This window comes from Bactrocera dorsalis, chromosome 5, assembly GCF_023373825.1.
Source record: "Bactrocera dorsalis isolate Fly_Bdor chromosome 5, ASM2337382v1, whole genome shotgun sequence".
In the NCBI taxonomy this organism is placed as follows: Eukaryota; Metazoa; Arthropoda; class Insecta; order Diptera; family Tephritidae; genus Bactrocera; species Bactrocera dorsalis.
The window spans coordinates 5,095,118-5,115,725 of NC_064307.1; the positions used below are offsets into that span (position 1 = coordinate 5,095,118).

Below are 20,608 nucleotides of genomic sequence, written 5' to 3' on the forward strand. Positions count from 1 at the left end.
ACAAATCGGCATTTAATTTGTTTGCGCTGAAGGATATTGAACTCAATTTTGACAATGTAATTATATGAACTCCCCCTTCGCACCTCGGTAATCGATTGCGGAAATACATCAAACGTGTATTTGAATAACTTTGACCTTTGTCTCACTATAAGTATCATATAGATATTTACAAACCTTCATACATATTAAATGACATGACCTCCACGTAAGAAATGTAGACTCAATGAATGATTTGGAAAAAAATTTAAGCAAGCAAGCAAAAAAACTTTGTAATTTAAATCGCCAATTTCAAAAAAAAACATGGAAGTAACCACGCAGTGTCGCTAGTAATCGGACTACTAATATCGTCATAACATCTCACAACGATTTATAAGAAGTAGAAATTGCTCCAATAATCGATAAATGAGAGCACAGTTTCTAATTAGTTGTGCTTTCACTATTCCTTAAATGCAACATTGCTTTTTTCAGTTTTTGTCTTTCCTTTTCACATTCTTCGCAAAATGTAAACAACAGTACTATCAGCTGGTCAAACGCGAAATCGGTACGAAGAATATACAATTATTGCAAATTTTCGACGGCAGGAATGGGAGACTGTGAATCACTTTAAAGTGGACCCAAAAATTCAAAGGATCTGCAATAGCAAGTGCTTGATTAATTACTAATTAATTGAAAAGTTATTAAAAAAACAGTGGGAAAATGCGAAATTAGACGGGAAGTGTGGAATTAAATAATTTATTGCTTGCAGTTCTGCGAATTCGCTGGGACAAAGAATATTTTTTTAGATAAAATAATATATTTAAAAAGAGGTAAGAAAAGAAAACGTTATGTTTCCTTTGAATGTTGGTGTCACTACAAAAGTTAGCGTTCCAGAGAAAAATTTTTGTGTTTAGAAAAGTCGCGATGTCTATAACAACGTTGCATCGATTTTGTACCAAACTGAGGACACGCGTTGCGCATTCAATTCGTTAAATAATCGCTTTGTTTGATTATTCGCGCGAAATTTGATTCTCAGTTGAAACCAGATCTGTTGAACTTTTTGTACGTACATATATTTTAATATAAATTATCATTTAGCGTCAACATGCCAAGCTCTTTGCTATTCGCCACCAATAGCGAAGGTCGTGTCTACACGCTGTCAACAAATTCAGCGGCGTGGCGTGAGTTTCCCTATTTGGGCTTGGAGTTCAAGAAGATCGCTGCAGTACCGCATTTTGTCTGGGCTATTGGCGGAGATCGGCAGGTATATGTATATGTGTATGGCTTGGATGTACCAATACGCGTCAAAGAGGAGTCCTACGAAAATGAGCGTTGGCTACCTATTGAAGGATTTTCAAAAAAGCTACTACCTACCGATCGCTACAAGTATTCTTCAGTTGATGGTAGTGTGGAACGTAATATTGACAAGATAAGATTGCCTTCAATGGCCTGGCAATGGGATGGGGAATGGCATTTGGATCTGGATATGGATGGTCAGCAGTTGAACGAAGAAGGTTGGATGTATGCGTTAGATTTTCCTGCTACATACTCGGTGAAGAATTCATGGAACTCATATGTGCGACGAAGGAAATGGGTGAGTTGATGAAATGAAACCCTAATAATTTTGTTACTGAAAATATTCCATTTTAGGTACGTTTCCGTCGTTATAGTGCCCTGAATAGTTGGTGTGCAGTAGCGCCATTACATAAGGATCCCACACAAGAACCCTTCATCGATGTATCTGTAGGCGGAACAAACGTGCCAAACGCCGCTTCGGGCACAATGATCGTGTGGGCTATTACAGCGCATGGCAGGGTGTGTACCTCTTGTGGTTTTTAAAATTCTACATATAATTGCTTTTACTTTTTGGTTCAATCAGGCAATGTTTCGCACGGGTGTCAACACTTCGGCTCCGGAGGGTCTTCGATGGAATGCTATAAACACACCCCCGGGTTGTGAACTGGCGCAAATTAGTGTCGGCCCGACGGGTCTCGTGTGGGCTGTGCTCTATAATGGACGTGCCATTGTTCGTACCGGAGTTACGCGCGAGAATCTTTCTGGCGAAGCTTGGTTGGACGTCAAACCACCAGTCAGCAGCAACGATGCTGCGAGTAATCTAAAAATCACTCAGGTGTCTGTGGGTACCGACTCCGTCTGGTGTGTAACCAACGACAGTCACGTATGGTTCCGACGTGGCGTCAAAGGCGAGGCAGCTGGCATAAGCGAAGACGCCGCTATCGGCAGCGGCTGGGTGGAGTTAATTGTCAATATATCTTCAATCTCGGTGGCGCCTAATGATCAAGTTTTCGCCGTCGGCTCAGCGGATCGTGCGTTATACTTTCGCTCAGGTGTGTCCGCTTCCGATCCGACCGGCAAACAATGGCGCCAAATACAGTGTTCCATGCAGATAAGTCGCACTTCCAGCTCAATGTCGATTGTGTCGCGCCGTAGTGGCAGCGGTTCAACGCCTGGTTCAAAACACCAGAGTTTCTCAAATCTTTATAGCAAGGACAAGGAGAAAGGCGTGGTGGAGACATGTGCACCAATTGAAAATATGCCGGCCAGTCCGGCGTCCACGAATAGCAGCACAGCAGGAGCGGCGGCTGCACAGGCGCGACTCAAAGGTGACATTTGGAAATACTCAACCGATTCACCACCCAATATCGGTAGCTTGAATTTGAATGAGCGCCACAAGAAGCGTACCTCGGCTATGCGTGAACATGCCACCCACGCATGCAGCGCACCCGCAACAGAGGTAGTGACCGAAATATCAGGCAAACACTTTGAAACGCAACTCAAGAATCCACGTGCGTGGTCGCCTGTGCGTAGCGTTGGCTCAATTGTCGGCACGGAGGCGCACCCTGAAAGCGATTCAGCGGTATTCGAGTCAGATTCAACACATCACGGTTCAGATGCATTTCTAGGCGAGGATGAAGATCACGCTGGCTCACAGTTTTGGACCGAATGCGAGGTGATGTGGAGTTGTGTGGCAGCAGGCGCTGTGTGTGTCGATCCGACGAATGCGCCAAACTGGTTCAATGAACAAGCGTCCGCCAATGGTAAAGTAGACGTGGATGCCACATGGCGCAAGGATATTATTGAGAAGCTGCAAAAACAAAAGGAGTTGCTTAAAAAATTGAAACATCCAGAAAAATACGAGAAAGCCGTTGAATTAACTTCATGGATTAAATCCGCTGAAGCACGTTATCAACGTCCCGGTGGTGAATTCGAAGACTGTTTAATAGAATTGGAATGGGTAAGTGGTGCTACCGGCGCTGGTGCTAGTGCAGATGCAGCCAACACCAGCACAGATTCCGATTCGGGTACCTTCACAGTGCTCAATCCAGATGGAGTCACTACAAAAATCCAATTTTCGCTCGCCAACATCACGTGCGTGCAATGCTGCAGTGAGCCAAGTGCACCGCGTATTGCCTTGCACGCACCACGCCTACCAGCCAACTGTTCACCGATCAAGTTGCAGTTCTCTAGTGACGCCGAAATGGAGGATTGGCTTTCTCACCTCAGTTCGGTTTGCTGTCAGATCAATGAGGTGCTGGGCAAACCGGCGAACAACGCCATTTGGATCACCAGCGAACTTGGAGAAGTTTTTGTTTTCGATCCGCTCAATATGAAGGCGAACCAGTTGGACAAGGAGCGCAATTGTTATGTGCAGAAATTCGATGTAAATACAATGGAAACGCCTTACTACAACACACTCTCCAATGGGTCGGTGCACTTCCAATTTTTTTTCTGAATAATTATTAACTTTTTTGTTTTCTTTTTTCAGCATGCCTTTTGGCACGGAACTGGAGATATCTGGCTGTGTCTACGATGATGCCGATCAAATACGCTTCGATTTGCAGTGTCATCCAAACATAAAGACGCGTCCTAAAGTGGAAAAATTCCGAGTGATTGCAATGCACATCAATCCAAGGTAAGGCATATTTATTATTTGATGTAGAGATGTGTGCAGTTGCAATTTTTAATTTATTTCCATTGCTTTTAGGTTCAATGAGCGCACCATAGTGCTCAATAGTATGAACGACTCCGAATGGCTGGATGAAATACGCAATGACAACATGGTGTTCGCGCCCGGCGCCACATTCACACTACGCATCAAGTAAGCACAAACCGTTATAAACTTTTCTTTGTCTTTCTCTACTAACTGCATTTTTGTATACAGAGTTTTGGAGAAACATTACCAGTTGTTTGTGAACAACACACACTTCGCCGACTACAAATACCGTACAGATCCGGCCGCCGTCACCTGCCTCTACGTTAGTGGGCGTGTAAAGCTCTTTAACATCGTCTATCGTTGCCCCACGCTGATCATCTCCATGCAGGAGATGTATTGGCGGCAAATAGGTGGTCACATAAAGCGTGTATTTACATGTTCTGCCGGCGTTGTGTGGGGTATTTCGTGCGACAACACTGCCTGGGTGTACAACGGCGGTTGGGGTGGCCAGTTTCTGAAAGGGCTTGAGGGTGGCACTGGAAAAATTAACAATATGGTCGATACGCACACCTACTATGTGTACGAGAATCAACGCTGGAACCCCATTAGCGGCTTCACTACGAAGAGTCTACCCACCGATAGGCACTTGTGGAGCGATGCTAGCGGTCGCCAAAGGCGTAGCAAGGAGCACACTAAACTCTTGTCCACACACTGTGAATGGGTAACGGATTGGATGGTGGACTTTAATATACCCGGAGGTGCTGATAAAGAAGGTTGGCAATATGCAATTGACTTTCCAGCCACATACCACGCTCAGAAGAAAATTACTGATTGCGTACGACGACGCCGTTGGTTGAAGAAGTGCCGTCTAACTAGTAGCGGCCCTTGGCAAGAGTTGAGTCATTCAAAGATTTTAGATGCCGCTTTGCAAGTGTTCGACAACGATGTAGATAGTGCCAATAGTTTAGGTGATTGGGAAGATTTGCCGGTGTGCGCTTGGGCGGTAGCATCCAATGGCGATGTGCTAATACGACATGGTGTGACGCAGCTAAATCCACGCGGTGAGAGTTGGGAGCACATACCCAGCGAGCAACCGTTGATTGGAATAAGTGTGGGCCCGACTGGGCAAGTGTGGACTGTCGGAAGGAATGGCATGATTTATTTTCGTTATGGCATTACAAGGCACAATCCATTGGGTATGTTGAGAGTTGAAAATCTTATAAAGTACATGTTATATTTGTAATATTCACCACAGGTGACGCATGGCAAATGGTGGAAGCGCCTTCGGGTGTAACATTCCGTACGGTGGCTGTGGGGCGTGTGGGCATTTGGGCACTTGACAACCACAACCGCTTGGCTGTGCGCAAAGAGATAACTAAAACGTTCCCCGAAGGCTCACATTGGCAGTTCTTGCCGAATATGCCGAATATTCCGCCGCATACGGAAACCCACATCGGCTTTAAATCGGTTTCAGTGGGCGCCGAGGTCTGGGCGATTGCGTTGAATGGCGTAGTTTGCCAACGCTGTGGCATTACAAAAGAGAATCCCGCCGGCGCAGGATGGAATCTGGGCATACCGGTTTGTATAGCTTTTGTATTATATATACATATGTGACTGGAGAATGCTCGAAAATATTATTACTTCTTGACTTTATTGTTTCTTTCAGGGCCAATGGCAGCATATATCCGCAGAGAGCTTCTCTTAATAATTTTGAAAGTAATTCCTTCAATGTGTAACTATTCCCAAAGAATTAGTGTTCCAATACTTTCTTTACTTTAAATTTTTTAATTATTAAAGGAACGTGCGCTTAAAATTCATTATCATTTGTTATATTGCCTGTAAGTCATTCGAGTGCATTTTTTCCTAGCTTATATACATATGTATGTATATGTAACTTAACCATTCCATTGCAGCTTCATTCTAATCTAAGCTTTATTAAAGTATTGTTTTGTATTTAAATTTATGTATTTCCTTACATATAAAGTATATGCTAATTATATGACATAAACTAAAAACTCGGATTTTTATTGTTAAAAAAGGGAAGGTATGTGGGATTGATCAAAAATATATTTTAGCATATTCTCGACTTTTGATCTTGAAATTATTAACTGTTCGTGATAAAATACAAGCGGGCGAACTGTTGGACAATAGTCAACAATAATGAAGACGAAGAGGATATCAACGTCTAATAGGTTCCCGTTTAAATTCAATTGGTAAAATATTTGGCATTTTCAACATCATTGTTATTGTAAAAAACAACAATTTTTAAATATAGATAAAATGCAAAATAAAAAAAAAATGTAGATAAAAAATTTGTAGAAATGTTTCGTTTCCAAACCGGTTCGTTTCAATTAGTAACAAACAATTTATGGAAGGTTGGCAGCTCTTATGAATGTCGAAAGTGACTAACTCAATCTGAAGAATTATTACAGTTTTACTCGTGTGGTTCCTTCATCTAATATTTTGGTTTAAGGAAATAAACAATAATTAAAATAAAAAATAATGGCAGATAATGATTTAGACGCTTTGCGTGCTGAGCGTATGGCTCAATTGCAGCAGCAATACGTGAGTATTTCTGTGGCCAAAAGGCTTGGGGTAATTGAAACAGGTGCCGGCAATAGACGCAGGGATTACGGGGAACAAATCATATTATATACTAAAAATAGATTGTGAAAATAAGCAAAAACTATTATCCTTTTGACTTGGATCTACCTAAACGGAATGAACACAATTTTGTAACGGGGAAAATCAGACAGCTATCCTTTCGGAACATTTGTTATGCTAAATGAACAACTTGGTTGCCTTATTTTATGTCGATGTGATAATATCTATTATTAATTCATTTTTTTTTGTTAATTTTTAGGGTAGCAGTGGTGGTAACAATGCTGAAAAGCAACAGGCCCAACAGGAGCAAATGCGCCAGCAGGAGGAAATGAAACACTCCATACTTTCGCAAGTGTTAGACCAACAGGCACGCGCCCGACGTATGTATATTATTTTCAACATTCTATACACAATTTATTAATTCCTTTGTTTACAGTGAATACCTTAAAAATCAGCAAACCAGAAAAGGCCCAAATGTTTGAAAATATGGTAATACGCATGGCCCAAATGGGGCAAGTGCGTGGTAAGCTTGATGATGCCCAATTTGTCAGTATATTGGAGAGCATAAACGCTCAAATGCCACAAAGTAAATCAACAGTTAAATATGACAGAAGACGTGCTGCCATAGATTCAGATGACGATGATGACTATGGCTGCTGATTGTACGCTCTTGACAAAAGCCCTAATGAAAGAATCTATGCGATGCGGGATAGTAGCAATTACTTATTTTGTAAAATGCAGATCTTTCATACAGCAGTAGCACATTTGCGACCATACGACGTTTACAAAATTTTTTTAAGCTAATTAATGTAAAATTTAGGCATTTTTTAAAGCACAATACGATTTGAAAGGTGCCGTAAAATCTATTTATTTCCGCTTTCATTAACATTTAAAAATTGCCGAAAAAGTTACTCGTCCTAATGCTAACCTCTATTTACGTATAATGCTAGAAACATAGAAAGAATAAAATTAAATAAAACTTTTGTCAATTCTTTTCATTACGACGAAATATAAAATATATAAGTATGGAATGACCACCATGATGAACGCAATATAATTTTCTCAAATGTTTCTGATTTTGTTCTGCCAACTTTGGATTGTAACTGATTATTTCAAAAATGCCTGTCCATACACACTACACATATTTATTTTAAATGACGTTGTTTGGGCATCAACTAAGTGCCCATAAGTTAAAATATATGACAGCCACAAATTATACTATAAACCGATACAATTAGACTAGAATTATAAATAAAAGCAGTAAACATTGTTTCAAAACACCCTAAAGCATATGACTCAGCATTCTGCACAAAGTTTACTCGGTTTTCTCGTGATCATCGTCTTCATCCGATGCCACAAAGCAATCTCCACAGAAGGCGGAATATAAAATGAGCGATAAAAAGCCACATGGTAAGCCCAAGATAACAGTCGTAAGTACGGGATTGCCCTTCCACATATCACTTAAACCTTTCCTAACCTCGAAGATTGCACGCCGGACACGCACCAAAAGGGTGTCACCACCAAGTGGAGTAGCACTTTCATTGTGAATGGATTCGAGGAAGACATGAAGGGCTTGTGGTGTCATTTTAAGTGGTTCATCGTCTGGAATGTAATGTTCTTGAGTGGTCGAGTTAATCACAAACAAATGAGGTGTGGGCGGCATATCCAGAACGATTGAATGCGCTATGCTAGGATCACCAATCTAATAACAAATATATGTGTTTTCATTAAATATTGCATTGATGTAAATCCATAAAAGACTCACCCAAGCGAATTGAAATTTATCATGGTACCTATCTCGATGCTTACGTATAACACCTTCGACCATATCACGGAATTCTAACTCATGTGTAGCAACTTGATTCAATTTATCTTCTTCTACAACTGCCACAACTAAATATTTTTTCGTTTTCATTAATTGATTCATATTGAAACGGGTAATTTTTGGGAATGTTACGAATCTTTCGACATTCACCCAATGATGTATAGTGTCGTTAATCTCCGACACATCCATTTCGTGGGCTACATGTGCAAATGGATATAAGTGGTGTTGTTCTTCTTTGTAAACCACTACAGCAGGCAAGTGTTCAAATTCGAAATGCTGTGTTGCTAAATCTGGTGTGGTTGCGTAGAAGAATCCGTGTTCTTGATAGTTTTCCGCTGCTGCATAATATGATTCCCACATCACACCCTCCTGCTGGCCAATAAAAATGAAGAATATTGTATGTGAACCCTTAAGCATATCGATACTTTCGGCTCGAGTCACCAATTGTACCGGAGGACCGCTCATGCGCAGCGCATAGTCAACCAACTCCTCTTTGACGCGATCACCTTTATATATATACTTTGCGCTTCCTTTTATGAACATTATGGTTGGATAGGCACGAACCTCCATCTCACGTGCCACATGTGGGAAGCGAGTGCAATCTACTTTTCCTACACGGATACTCAATCCATGTAATTCCTGTGCCACCTGCCCAAAAATGGGTTCTGTACGTTTACAATAACCACACCACGGTGCATAGAACATGACCAGCCATTGACCTTGATTGTATACTTCCAGAAAACGATCGCTCAAATCAAGCACACGCGCAGCTTCGGCATTAGCGGCATGAGTAAGGGGAGTTGCGAAAATGGCAAGCAACACTTAAAAATTGTCAAAAAATTAGATATTTTTCTAATCATAGAGAGAGAAACTTACTAAATAGCGGCTTCCATAGCAAAGTACTTCTTTCAGCATGGTTTGTGTAAAACCAAAGCATTGCTGCAATTTATTTATGGATTTGTTTATAATTATTACAGGGACACCAAATTTTAGGAACCACTTTTAATAGAGTATAAATACACTTATTGCGCCATATTGATAACTATATATCACGTGATTTATAAAATGCTAAGTTGATTAATTACTAATTCAATTAGTTTTATCCATTAATCTGAAATATATGCGTGAAAATCTGTTGAAGTACTATAGGATATACAAAATGAAAATTCTTGCAGCTGTCAAACGGAATCTGACATCTTAGTGTTGCAACACTCTGTAGTTACTCGGTTTTTAATTTTCTCAAGGACTAAGCATTACATGGGTTTAGATGAACATAAATTTATGTTTCTATTAATTGTGTATATAAACAATTAGTTTAAAACATTTGCCAGAATATTTTTGCAGTATTATTTAAAATTGAAACATATAAAAATTAAAGTAACCAGATTGTACATTATGAATTTCTTTTTCCAACAATACACCTCTGGGGACATGTCAACTGTCATATTGTTTCTTTCCAATCGTTCCCGATGTGAGTGCACGTGTGACATTTTGTTTATCATTTCAACCGCATTTTATTTTGGATTTAATTTTTAAAATAGAAATAATTCGTTGAAAATAAAAAATGAATGGAGGAAATGCTCAAGTCGGGCGCACAAAAACTCATAATGTGCGTTTTTATAATCTCACGCCTCGATCTATACAAAGTATGGCTTATAACAAGGTTTGGCACAAGTTAGCAATATCTAGGTGAATATAACCACATTTTGAAAAGGTGCATTTCGTTTTGAATATTTTCTTATTATTATTAGAAATGATGGATCTATAGAAATTTGGGATATGCAACATGCCTCCTATTTGGAAAAAGTTATACCGAAATCGCCTGGAAACTCCGTAGAGGGTATGGTTTGGGCTGGCGAGCGTTTATTCTCAGTTGGTCTTACGGGCGAATTGGTTGAATGGGATTTACTATTGCTAAAGCCCCGACGTAAGCAGTTCGTAACTGGAAATGCTATATGGTGCGTTGATGTAAACTCCACCGGAACAGAGCTAGCCGTCGGGACAGAGGAGGGTTACATCAACATATTTGACATAGACAGCGATCAAATGCAATACAAACAACTATTTGATAAGCAAGAAGGTCGTGTGCTGTGCTGTAAATTTGATCGTACCGGCGAATTTCTGGTAACTGGTTCAGTGGGTGCAATACGTATTTGGGATGTGAAGAGTGGCCATGCGCTGCATAAAATGACAGTTTCGCGGGCGGAAAAGAAAAAAGAGGTGATTGTTTGGTCATTACAAGTGCTAAATGACTTCACAATTATTTCGGGTGATTCAAGTGGTCAAGTCTCAGTTTGGGATGGTAAATTAGCAACACACTTAGAATCACATCAGGTGCTAAAGGCTGATGTACTGGCGGTAGCTGTAAATGAAGAAGAAAATATGTTAATGTGTTCAGGAATTGAACCGATAATCAGAATATATGCCAAAACAAAAATTAAGCGTGATGATATGGAGTATTATTGCTGGGTAAAATATTTGCAGAGAAGTGTACACGATAATGATGTGAAAGCGCTCGTATGTGCAGGTGACCGTATATTCTCAGGTGGTATGGATGGTTATTTAGGAATATCCTCGGCCTCAAAACGTAGCTCCACAATATCTAAGTATGGTCCATTCCTTAAGGTAAGAATCAAAATTCAAATACCTAATTGCATTTGACATTTCAAAGATATTTCTTAGAATCCATGCGTTGCCGTATCAAATAAAAGTCGCCTGTTATTACTTCGTTATACAAATTATTTTGAAGTGTGGCGTCTTAGTTCTACGGACGGCAGACCACAGCTAGTAGCACCACCGGAAGATAAAAAAGTACAGAAACCAAAGCATAAGAGTAAAGAAGCTGAGCGCAGGATGCTTGCTTTAAATACCGCTCCGGAAAAGCTATTGGAGTTCAGAAGCAAAAATGATGAACCCATTATCTGTGCCACCATCTCCCCTGACGGTCAGTGGTTGTGCTACTCGACCCAAAAGAGTATCAGACTTTTCCGGTTTCTACCATCAGTTTCAAGGAAAAATGACACACAACTTGCCCGCGTCAAAGGCCTGCCAGAGCAATTCGTTACTGCCTCCCACATAATATTTAGCAGCGATTCGAAACGGCTTTTCCTTGTACAACCTACTACCCGTCAAATAAACATATTTTCAATAGTTAAAAATGGCAGCACTGACCTAGACTTCGTCGAAAGCATTGAAACAAGTAAACACATAAAAGACGTCGTAAATTTATTCGCCGTATCGGAATGTGGTACATACATAGTAGCAGCAGGTGCAGATCGCACCATTGCGGTGTGGAGAATATTTGAGGGCAAACATTTCAAACATCATCTCAACATGCCGCGCTACTCGGCCATTACAACGGCTTTGGCAATTCATGCGCACGAGCCTAGGCTAGTGGCAGCCTTTTCCGATGGCAAGATAATTGAATATGATCTAGAAGAAATGTGCTTTACGTGTTCGGAGCGAGAATATTTTGTCGAGAATGCGGAAACGCATTGTGTTTCAAATATATTATTGGATAGCCGCAATGTCAACAATATTGTACTACATAACGATGCGTATTTATATGTGTTGGAGAAAGTTTTGGACACGAATGGCGAAACGGAATACGATAATGATGATTCCGAACCAACAGGCAAGAAGGTTGGAAAGAAATTGAAACGTACTGAGAGTGACAGTAAAGTTAGCGGTCTGCGCTTGAAGTTTAAAAAATCGTATGAGGTAAATGAACTGAAATAATTTTTTTGTATAATTTAATTAATGCAAATTTTATTTTTCTTAAATTAACGCATAGCACCTTATATCACTCAGTTGGCTCAGTACGGATGAATTGGTCGCAGTCGGTGTCAATCCTGTCACATTAATTGAGCAACTACCGGACGCTTTTAAACAAAAGAAATTCGGCACCGCTTAGTGTAAAGTGTACATAAAAGTGAAATTTTTTGATTTCTTATTATAAGAAATTAATATTGTTTTAATAATAGTGTATTGTTAAGGCTACAAATTAAATTTAAAATAAAAAATATATATATGTATGTATATATTTAAATTTATGGTTTATTGTGATACTTCTCTCTTTAATACCTTATACAAGCTCTGCTTTGCGTAACATGAATGCTGATTATGTTCTAATGAGTGCTGTCATTTTGCAACTTTTTACGACGACGTATGTACATATGCACTGACACTTGTTGTATTTCTGTGTATGCGAAATTTTTGGTCTATGAAAGCTTCACTTTCAACTTTTCACACCACTATCAACAATTTTTTGTTGTGATTGCATTGCTGCTTTTTTGGTTAAACACGTCTAGTCGAAGTCTGGACCGTCGCGCGCATACCACATGAAATGTGACAACATCCCCTATCAAAGTTACAAAAGTACTAACAGACAAAAGAAAATATGGATTGAAGGCAGAGGAACGTCATCGCGGGTGTGAATTGCATGAATGCACGTTAAAAAATAAGCCCGTCAGCGTTACTATGACGGCGTTGCACAATCGTTTGCTTATATGTGAATTACTATTTTGCCTATACTTACTGCCACATACAGAAATGTGTGGAAAACTGGATTTATGGAAATTGTAGAATTTGAGATCAGGCTATTGAAAGGTAGTTGGTAGATTTTTCTACGCCTTATAAAGGTAATGTTAATTAAAGTTCCTTATAAGTACAACAGATAAGGTGGTCAGTAGTAATTCACTCACCCGAATTATATGCTCGTATCTGGTTATGCCTACAAATTCGCCTTTGATCAATAGTAACACAAAATTAAAATCGCAATCATTTGCGCCGGAGCAAAGCGCTCCTGGTTCAACTTTTCACTTGCATACATATAATATTATAACATATTATAAAAGCAAACATCGTAGGATCAAATTCACTTATGTAACACATAATAAACTCACACAACATACGTACATATATGTATGTATATAATATGCACAAAAACAATTTTAAGAAAAATTAAATATTATTTTTGAAATACGACATAATCACCAATTTTAGAACCTGTTTAAACGGAAACTGACAACTAAGGTTGGCGGCGAATTACAGAGTTGCATTGATCTTGTAGAGCATTAATAGTTCACAATAACTTTTTCGCCGCTGATTTTTAAAAGATATTTCAGAAATAAATGACGAAAGTGATATGAGTGTTGAGTCATATACATATGTATTTTATTGTTTCTAGGTGCTTTATAATGAAGAATACTATATTAAAATTCATTATAATATATATAATTTGTATACTGTCAAATATCGGAATGTCAAATTTTTATCGTACGTAATATAACGTTATTATTTACCTCATCAAAATATTTTTGATTTTTCGCCGATTCGAAACATTCGTCATTGTGCTGAATACTATTTCGAATTTCGAACATATTCAAAACATTTTCTGATTATAATTCTTCTTTACCAGTACGTTTTTCTGAATCGGAAGTATACATTTTTCTGTGCAATATTCACAATAGAAAAATTTTAAATTCGTTCAAATCGAGGCGAATATACGTTGAATTCGCCTTCATTCAAATTGCCGCATACAACTCTGTGCGTTATTGCTCTTTGCCGCCACAATGATCGTTTGCTGTCAATTTCCGTCTTCGTGTGGGTAAATATTTGTTAAAAATTAGAAATCATAACTTTAAAATAAATTAATTTTCAAACAAAATGATTTGAATAAAATAAGTTGGTAAAACTTGTTAACTAGTAAAGGCAATGGAATAAATGGCTCCGGCTGTGTAAAATATAGCTTTGCGACGGCAAGCGTCCTCGAAAGTGTCTTTGACTGGATGGGCTGATTTCCAAGCAGATAATTGTTTTATTGCTGAGCCATCCGCACTCCCAAAATTAGAAAAGGCAATGCTCAACATCTCGTAAAGTGGTAAGCAACCGCCAATTAAGCCGACAAGTGCAATATTTATGTAAAAGTGCCGACTTAAGATGGATTAAAATTCTAAAATTCACACTTCCATACAAATATAATACACAGGGAAAATTTCGCCATAATACCAGTTTGTTTTTCGTTTATTAAAGTCGGATTACCTTTTTATTTCATTTTTAAATACCCGTTCTTGTTGTTATTGCAGCAATACATAGATTTGTGGCCGCCGCCGTCGCATGTGCTGCAGACAGCTTGACGCTAATGGCATCGCGCAACATATCAACGAGACGATCTTCTGGCGAGACACAACAACAACATAAGCAGGTCGGTTCATTTATTTATTCTTATTTTTTATATTAAAATAAAATGCAACCATTCGTCGTGGCTGTGACAACTAATCAGTACACACACATACGCACACACATGCGTGAATGCAAATCCGCGCACAGATGTGTGTGGACCAAACAGCCGCACGTCTCCCCATTTGTCTCGGCAACGAATTGTGACAAATTTATTTGGTTTATTTATTGCCTGTACTGTGAAAGATTTACACGGCAATTTGGCAAACGTACAAAAGTTTGCTTGTGTGGCATGCAACATTACTGCGACGGCCAGCGCATAGCTATTGCAACGGAGTTGCTGCCCCTGTTACATTGTTCGGATGGTGCAACATTTCACATGTTGCATTGCATCGCTAGGTGTTCGGCGCGTCCTGCACTCACATGCAGTCGCCGGCCAAGAGAAACAATGATTTTTCGTGAATTTTTATTTATAGTTTCGCCGGACGTTTCTCTCTTCTTGTACCGCGGTGGTGGCGGCATTTTTAACATTAAATAGATTTGGCTTCATTTCCTCTTTTTACCCGCTATTTATTTGAAAAAAAAACCCCAAGGTGGGTTGATGGCGAAAGTTCAACTCGGTACAAGGAAAATGAGAAGGTCGTTTTGTGATATTTTTACTAAGTGATAACAAGGCGATGGGCTTTCTAGGCTAATATTAGGTTATATATGATTTACACGCACAGAATAAAAGAACAGATTCTCATGTTTTTTTTTCACAAATTTCATTTTTCCTTTGGAAACTGGTTTACTGAAAGAATATTCATTATAGTCTGAATAGTTGTTACTATATACAAGGTGCGTTACAAAGTAAACAGGACCTTTCAGGCGATGATTGTATATCCCGTAGCAGAGTGCACGAGTGGTTTCAACGTTTTCAAACTGATCGTGAGGACATAAATGCCGATCAATATGTGGGCCAAATAAAATCCGTGATCACCGGAAATTCTATCGAAACTGTGCGTGAACTCATTAAAAACCAGCCTAAGTCATCATTGAAATTCATAGAAATGGAATTGAACATCTCCATTTATCGCATTTTAACGGAACATTTGGGCTTTCGAACGATTTGTGCACGGTTTGTTCCACACAAATTGACTGACGACCAAAAATTGCTCAGAATCCAACATTCGATCGAAAAGTCTTGCACCGGCATACTGACGGCCATGCCGGCCAACGAGCTAAAACACTCGTTCGACATGCTTTCGGACCGTGTAAAAAGCTGTATTGAAGCAGAAGGAGACTATTTTGAACAAAATAAATTGAAAAAACCAGGTCAAATGGTTTTTTTTGTCCTGTTTACTTTCGAAAGTACCTTGTATTTTAACTCTCAAAAGAAAACATCGGAAATCTGGTTTGACTAGCGCTTGTACATTATTTTTCAGACTTCATAAATTCATTTCGAAAAGATCTACTATTAGAGAAGTAAATACTCTGAATTATTGGCTTGGATGATCTACCAATGTTCGCTCTCCATTAGGCCTCAGTGCGCCCCTTAAAGTTTAATTTAATGATTTATTTGATTTTTAGTCTGGTCTTAGTATAATTGTACAGTCTTCTGCTAAAATTTATAATTTTTCAACTTTATTTTGGATCATAGTAAGTTTAAAAATTTGGTTTATTTCTGCTTTTGACTTGGCAATTATTTTAATCCACCAAACTTAGCACATTTTGACCACAAACAGCTGTCAGCAGTTCGTAGTTATTTTTTTCCATTCCAAAGAAAAAGTTGCACCGACAAATCATTATTCTTTTGCGTACACACACCGACCTAGACGTCCTGAGGTACGAAGCGATTTAAAGTCGGCTGTCAATGCACTCATGCATTTCCGTTTCCGGTTTTGCGTTACACAATGGAGGAGCGCCGGCACCCAGTAAACTAAAATTGCTGGTTTGCCTGAAAATGTCACAAATGTCATATGATTTTTACCTCTCGATTTCTACCGTTAAAAGGTACGTGTACCAATTTGACAGCTATTGAACTTTTAGCTTATGAGATATAGCATTTTGGGTGAAGCAACTTGTGTTTCTTTACAAAAAAATGGATCGAAAAGGAATTCGTGCGTTATTAAGCATTGCTTTTTAGGGGGAAAAACACTCTTGAAACCAAGTTTTGGATTTATGGATATTATTTGGACTCTGCATCAGGTAATTAACCGTTGAAAAGTCATTTGCTCAGTGTGAACGAGGATGAACCGAGGACGATGAAGGCAGTGGATGCCCTAAAGAGGCTATTACCGACGAAAATAGAAAAAATTCCCAAAATAATTTCGATTGACCGTAAAGTGAAGTTGTTCGAGACAGCCGAGACTCTAAAGATATCAAATAACGTATTGGAAATATGGTGGATTAATAATTGGTTATGTGAAAGCTTTGTGCAAAGTGCAAAAACAAAGGCAATTTGATGATCTGGAGCAGTATTTGAAAATGTTCAATCGTAATAAGCTCAAGTTTTTACCTTAATCTGTGGCAGTGCATGAAACATGGCTCCATTATTTCACTCCGAAGTCCAATCGACAGTCATCCGAGTGTTATGCACACGATGAACCCGTTCCAAAGCAAGGAAAACGCAACAGTCGGATGGTAAGGTTATGGCGTCTGTATTTTGGGATGCCCATATTTATTGACTCCCTGAAAAAAGACCATCAACAGCGATTATTACATTGCTTTACTGTATCGTTCGAAGGACGAAATCGCCGAAAACGATCTCATTGGGAAAAAGAAAGTGATCTTTCACCAAGACAATGCACCTTGTCGCTCGTTTAGACTTCAACACCTTTGGTTTACTGGGTTGCCACCCTACTGCACACACATTTGCGCGAGACTAATGCATTTGCACAAAAGTAAAAGTTTTTGGCATTCAATCAAAAATATTTTGGTGGATTTCAGTGATTGTTTGGTTTTTTACAGCGTCTGCTGCGAGCATAAGTAGAGCTGCTGGTAGAAGAGCGAAGCGTCAGCGGAGGGAGACGCTTTTTCTGTCGCCAAAGGCGACAGCAAATGAAAAATGAATTTAAACTTTGGCGCACGTCAAATGCAGCACTGCCAGCCACAATAGACGCGATAGTCTAGTGAGGGGCGAGGAATGAGCGACAGACTTAACTGTGCGGAGGAACTTTTTACTTTGACTGCCAACTTATGGGAAACTATGAGACCGCGCTGAAAACACAATCAACAACGCCAAGACGTGCGTTGTTGGTGGGCCACGTAACGGTGACTGTAGATCTACACTAATGACTATGCTGCCATTTGCATTGTTGTTGTTGTTGTCGGCATCTAGCATCATCCGCCGGAGCAAGACATTTCTTGTGAAAAATAGAGTTTCAACTTTTCTGGCGCTGCTCGAATTGTCTTCCATTTGCAAAGCACACTTTTAGGCGCGGCAACTGTGTGGTGTACTACGCAATCCCAAATAGCGGTACTGTAAAAGTTCTGCGGCTGCTTTGACTGCGGCGAACTTTTGCGTATTTCCAGCGGGCGGCACAAATGCTCATTTAATTGGTTCGCAAATTAGCGAATTACGCGCGGTCTACGTGAGTGCCGGAGAGCAAGTTGTGCCAAGTGCGGAGGGCGAGTCGAAGTGTATATACAAAATTCATAGCAGTTATCGAAGTTGTGGATGGCTGATATTGAAAGCATCTTTAGCATACACTTCACTTATACATTCTCCAATGTTATTCTCAAATATCGGCGGCTTGCGTTAGAGGGGAACAGCACCAGAGACCAAATACGCCATATTTGCCAGCTTCAAATGTGCATAGTGTTTATAGTCCTGATACTGTAGGTGTGATCATGATGCGTCATTTTGAGGTCTTCATTGTTCCATAATGGAGTCTAGTAATATTGATGTCAAAGACATATCACACTCACACACCAATTGTCGAAAGCATCAATAATATAATGATGATCGCCGAGTCTGACCATCATTAAATAAAGGTGGTTATCAAAAGAGCTCTATATATGGTTGTCACACGAATTATTGAAAAAAACCCTATGGACCGAATTTTCATCTACAAATCACTGCCGAATCTCAACCAAATCGATCCATTTCTGCAGGGGATTGTCAAGAATAGTTTGCTGTATGATGAATTTGGCCCGGAATCATCGACTTTGTGCTTCTTTCTCACGATCAAACTTTTAATTAGGCCCTGTACCGTCAACAATTGGACCGTCTGAAGTAAAAGCAACCCTTACGCAGTGGACAATTTGGCCAATCAGAGGAGAATTATGTTCCATCTGGACAACGCCAGGTCTTGCACGTCGCCAGGAACTCCGACAGCTTGGTTGGGATGGTTTTATGCATCCATAACGGACTTTAAGTGTCATCACAAAAATTTCGCCTATTAGTAAAGTGGGACTCTGGATCGAGTCTGTAAAACACTAACTCCATAGCTGAAATGAATGCGAAAATTGCATACAGCCCTTCTATTGTAACTTCCGTACAGTAATTGACTATGCATTTTCTCGTACCTCAAATAGCTAACGTCCGATGAAACCCATCTCATCAAGGTTTATTCTGCAGATACCATCTCATCTAGTCGGAAGGACTTTATTTGGTGCTACAGTTTAATTTTGAATTTTATACCTCCAGAAATATGGGATGTCAATTTCATTCCATAATGAAACGATTCAAGCTTCACTTGTACCGTTATGGCTAAATAATCATTGAAGGTGCCATGACGTATACGTAACTTGAGACAAAATTGGAAAGGAATATGTACAATATAATCATATAAACTACTCTTGTAAATATATAATTTTTTATAGCAAAAACCATATATGACATGAGTTCAACGGAGGTGCTGTTTACATACATAAATATGTATTTGAAAATGTGCACTGAAGTGATATTTATCGACAGTCCCCCCTCCGGCCCTGTGGCTGGGTAACAAAGCATATTTTCAAATGTGTGTGTGTGAGTGGATTTGTGGCAGCTGCAACACTGCATAGAGGTCATTGTAAGGACAAAGTTGTGTGGCACATGTGAGCATAGTTTATTGAATTTTACGCTCCATTGTAACGTTGCAGTAACGAAGTTAAGAACGAATGTGGTAATGAAGATAAAAGTAGTGTAAAGTTACACCCATTCGCCATGATGTCGATAAATACTCGGAGCAAACAGTTGGGTCTTCGTGTTGAAAGTGAGGGACATATTCTTAAATAACTGCCATTGTTATGGCTTGGAGTGCAGTGATCGTTCCTCGGAGGAATCATTTTTCAACTTCTCAGCAATTATTGAAACGCCTATCGCTGTACGAGGAGCTTCCTTCTTAGATTTTCCATTGCGTAGAGCAGGCTTGAACCTCTTCGCTTTGTGTTTGGAATCCCCAACGGAATGAAAATAACAAAAATAACAGACACTGATGGTATCCGAAATTCCTGCCAGACTCGAAAGTTATAGCATATTCCAGACCCTAATTTAATATAAGATATACTTTACATAGATTTCTGAACCTTGTGAAAGGAGGCGAGATCTGAGCTCAGTAGTTTCTGAAGGAGAAAATCAAAATTTTTGCTTCTTTGCTCTAAGAGTTATCAATGGTTCTATTAAAAGAAGGTTAAAAGAACGTCAAGGGGCAACATATTGTTTGCATTGTAATATTTACGTAGTAAATATATTTGCTTTTGGTTCAGCGGTCATGCATGTACCACTTTGCAGTTGAAAGGTGTAACCCTTCCCATAGATAATTATATTTTCGACGAATATTACCCTTGTTGTATAGGCAACTTCGGTGTTATTTTTGTTGTAGTGGCTGTGAATTGTGCCAACACCATTTATGGTCCCGAATACTCTCTGAAAAAATCAAAATTTACCGTTAAATTGCTAAAATCAACTTAGTATCGTTGAGCCTAACCTCAAAATTCATATTTACCAACTGATGATAGGTTAGTAAATTTCACATTATTATGGCAGTAATCGATATGACCCCAAGAGTGGCTGAATTTAATATATTTTCTCAGCAGTAAAGTTGTTTTGATAGAATTACCTTTTAATAGCGGCATTGTAATTAAATGAATACAACAACGGT

General features: G+C 39.3%; 4 protein-coding genes across 4 annotated transcripts; 3 read left to right on the forward strand and 1 right to left on the reverse strand.

Annotated features, from left to right (window-relative positions):
• The first annotated feature begins 533 nt into the window (after positions 1-533).
• On the forward strand, positions 534-5,946 carry LOC105226478 (tectonin beta-propeller repeat-containing protein). The gene is made up of 9 exons (XM_011205360.4): positions 534-806; positions 1,075-1,570; positions 1,627-1,791; positions 1,856-3,702; positions 3,764-3,910; positions 3,983-4,096; positions 4,160-5,127; positions 5,187-5,509; positions 5,598-5,946. The coding sequence occupies exons 2-9, from the start codon at positions 1,082-1,084 to the stop codon at positions 5,634-5,636; spliced, it is 4,092 nt and encodes a 1,363-aa protein (XP_011203662.2). The 5' UTR covers positions 534-806; positions 1,075-1,081; the 3' UTR covers positions 5,637-5,946.
• Positions 5,947-6,333: 387 nt separating this feature from the next.
• LOC105226477 (programmed cell death protein 5) lies at positions 6,334-7,518 on the forward strand. The gene is made up of 3 exons (XM_011205359.4): positions 6,334-6,496; positions 6,795-6,915; positions 6,972-7,518. Exons 1-3 carry the CDS (start codon positions 6,434-6,436, stop codon positions 7,193-7,195), a joined length of 408 nt encoding a protein of 135 aa, XP_011203661.1. The 5' UTR covers positions 6,334-6,433; the 3' UTR covers positions 7,196-7,518.
• Positions 7,519-7,664: 146 nt separating this feature from the next.
• Positions 7,665-9,533, reverse strand: LOC105226476 (protein disulfide-isomerase TMX3). The gene is made up of 3 exons (XM_011205358.4): positions 9,237-9,533; positions 8,301-9,181; positions 7,665-8,237 (listed from the first exon to the last, which is right to left on the reverse strand). Exons 1-3 carry the CDS (start codon positions 9,295-9,297, stop codon positions 7,851-7,853), a joined length of 1,329 nt encoding a protein of 442 aa, XP_011203660.1. The 5' UTR covers positions 9,298-9,533; the 3' UTR covers positions 7,665-7,850.
• Positions 9,534-9,808: 275 nt separating this feature from the next.
• LOC105226475 (U3 small nucleolar RNA-associated protein 4 homolog) lies at positions 9,809-12,401 on the forward strand. Its single transcript, XM_011205357.4, has 4 exons — positions 9,809-10,049; positions 10,112-10,985; positions 11,043-12,080; positions 12,154-12,401. Exons 1-4 carry the CDS (start codon positions 9,925-9,927, stop codon positions 12,271-12,273), a joined length of 2,157 nt encoding a protein of 718 aa, XP_011203659.2. The 5' UTR covers positions 9,809-9,924; the 3' UTR covers positions 12,274-12,401.
• Positions 12,402-20,608: the final 8,207 nt, after the last annotated feature.

Bases quoted from the DNA above. Each gene is read 5' to 3' on its own strand.
- LOC105226478 (XM_011205360.4), top strand. From the start codon at position 1,082: ATGCCAAGCTCTTTGCTATTCGCCACCAATAGCGAAGGTCGTGTCTAC. The intron at 1,792-1,855 runs GTGTGTACCTCT...TGGTTCAATCAG, and splicing joins CTATTACAGCGCATGGCAGG to GCAATGTTTCGCACGGGTGT. The intron at 5,128-5,186 runs GTATGTTGAGAG...TATTCACCACAG, and splicing joins TACAAGGCACAATCCATTGG to GTGACGCATGGCAAATGGTG.
- LOC105226477 (XM_011205359.4), top strand. From the start codon at position 6,434: ATGGCAGATAATGATTTAGACGCTTTGCGTGCTGAGCGTATGGCTCAA. The intron at 6,497-6,794 runs GTGAGTATTTCT...GTTAATTTTTAG, and splicing joins CTCAATTGCAGCAGCAATAC to GGTAGCAGTGGTGGTAACAA. The intron at 6,916-6,971 runs GTATGTATATTA...CTTTGTTTACAG, and splicing joins CCAACAGGCACGCGCCCGAC to TGAATACCTTAAAAATCAGC.
- LOC105226476 (XM_011205358.4), bottom strand. From the start codon at position 9,297: ATGCTTTGGTTTTACACAAACCATGCTGAAAGAAGTACTTTGCTATGG. The intron at 9,182-9,236 runs GTAAGTTTCTCT...ACAATTTTTAAG, and splicing joins GCTATGGAAGCCGCTATTTA to TGTTGCTTGCCATTTTCGCA. The intron at 8,238-8,300 runs GTGAGTCTTTTA...ATTTGTTATTAG, and splicing joins ATAAATTTCAATTCGCTTGG to ATTGGTGATCCTAGCATAGC.
- LOC105226475 (XM_011205357.4), top strand. From the start codon at position 9,925: ATGAATGGAGGAAATGCTCAAGTCGGGCGCACAAAAACTCATAATGTG. The intron at 10,050-10,111 runs GTGAATATAACC...TATTATTATTAG, and splicing joins CACAAGTTAGCAATATCTAG to AAATGATGGATCTATAGAAA. The intron at 12,081-12,153 runs GTAAATGAACTG...ATTAACGCATAG, and splicing joins AGTTTAAAAAATCGTATGAG to CACCTTATATCACTCAGTTG.